At 68.0% G+C, this 334-nt stretch overlaps 1 protein-coding gene across 1 annotated transcript in view; it reads right to left on the reverse strand.

The window, feature by feature from the left end:
* Window positions 1-334, reverse strand: part of LOC103779023 (NEDD4-like E3 ubiquitin-protein ligase WWP2) — a gene marked incomplete at its 5' end in the record, with an annotated part of 6,996 nt that extends 6,662 nt beyond the window's left edge. Inside the window, 2 exons of the mRNA XM_008946643.1 lie at window positions 113-155; window positions 216-334. Of these exons, the coding sequence (XP_008944891.1) occupies window positions 113-155; window positions 216-334 (162 nt within the window). The remainder of the gene's footprint in view (window positions 1-112; window positions 156-215) is intronic.

Consider the following 334-nt stretch of genomic DNA (forward strand, 5'->3'; position numbering starts at 1 on the left):
CAGCCCCATCGCCTGCCAGGTGGGAGGAAGATCTCAGGGCGCAGCTCCCCTCTGTCAGAGCCAAACACGAGGCCCTAGAGCCACTGCTCCATGTCCTTGCCACAGAGCTGACCCCCGTCCCCCCAGCCCGAGTCACGGCCTCGGGAAGGCAGGAGCTGTGAGCAGGCAGCTCGAGCGCCAGGTCCCCGAGAGCAGCCCGTCTGCAGAGCGCTCACCCGGACTCGAATCCAGGGCGCGGGTCCTTGAAGGTGGTGGTGCGGGTGTTGTGGTCCACGAAGTAGCGCACGCCCTCGTTCGTGTACTTCATCTCCCAGCCCGGCGGCAGCGGCGGGGG

The sequence above is a fragment of the Merops nubicus genome, unplaced genomic scaffold (assembly GCF_000691845.1).
Source record: "Merops nubicus isolate BGI_N331 unplaced genomic scaffold, ASM69184v1 scaffold21730, whole genome shotgun sequence".
In the NCBI taxonomy this organism is placed as follows: Eukaryota; Metazoa; Chordata; class Aves; order Coraciiformes; family Meropidae; genus Merops; species Merops nubicus.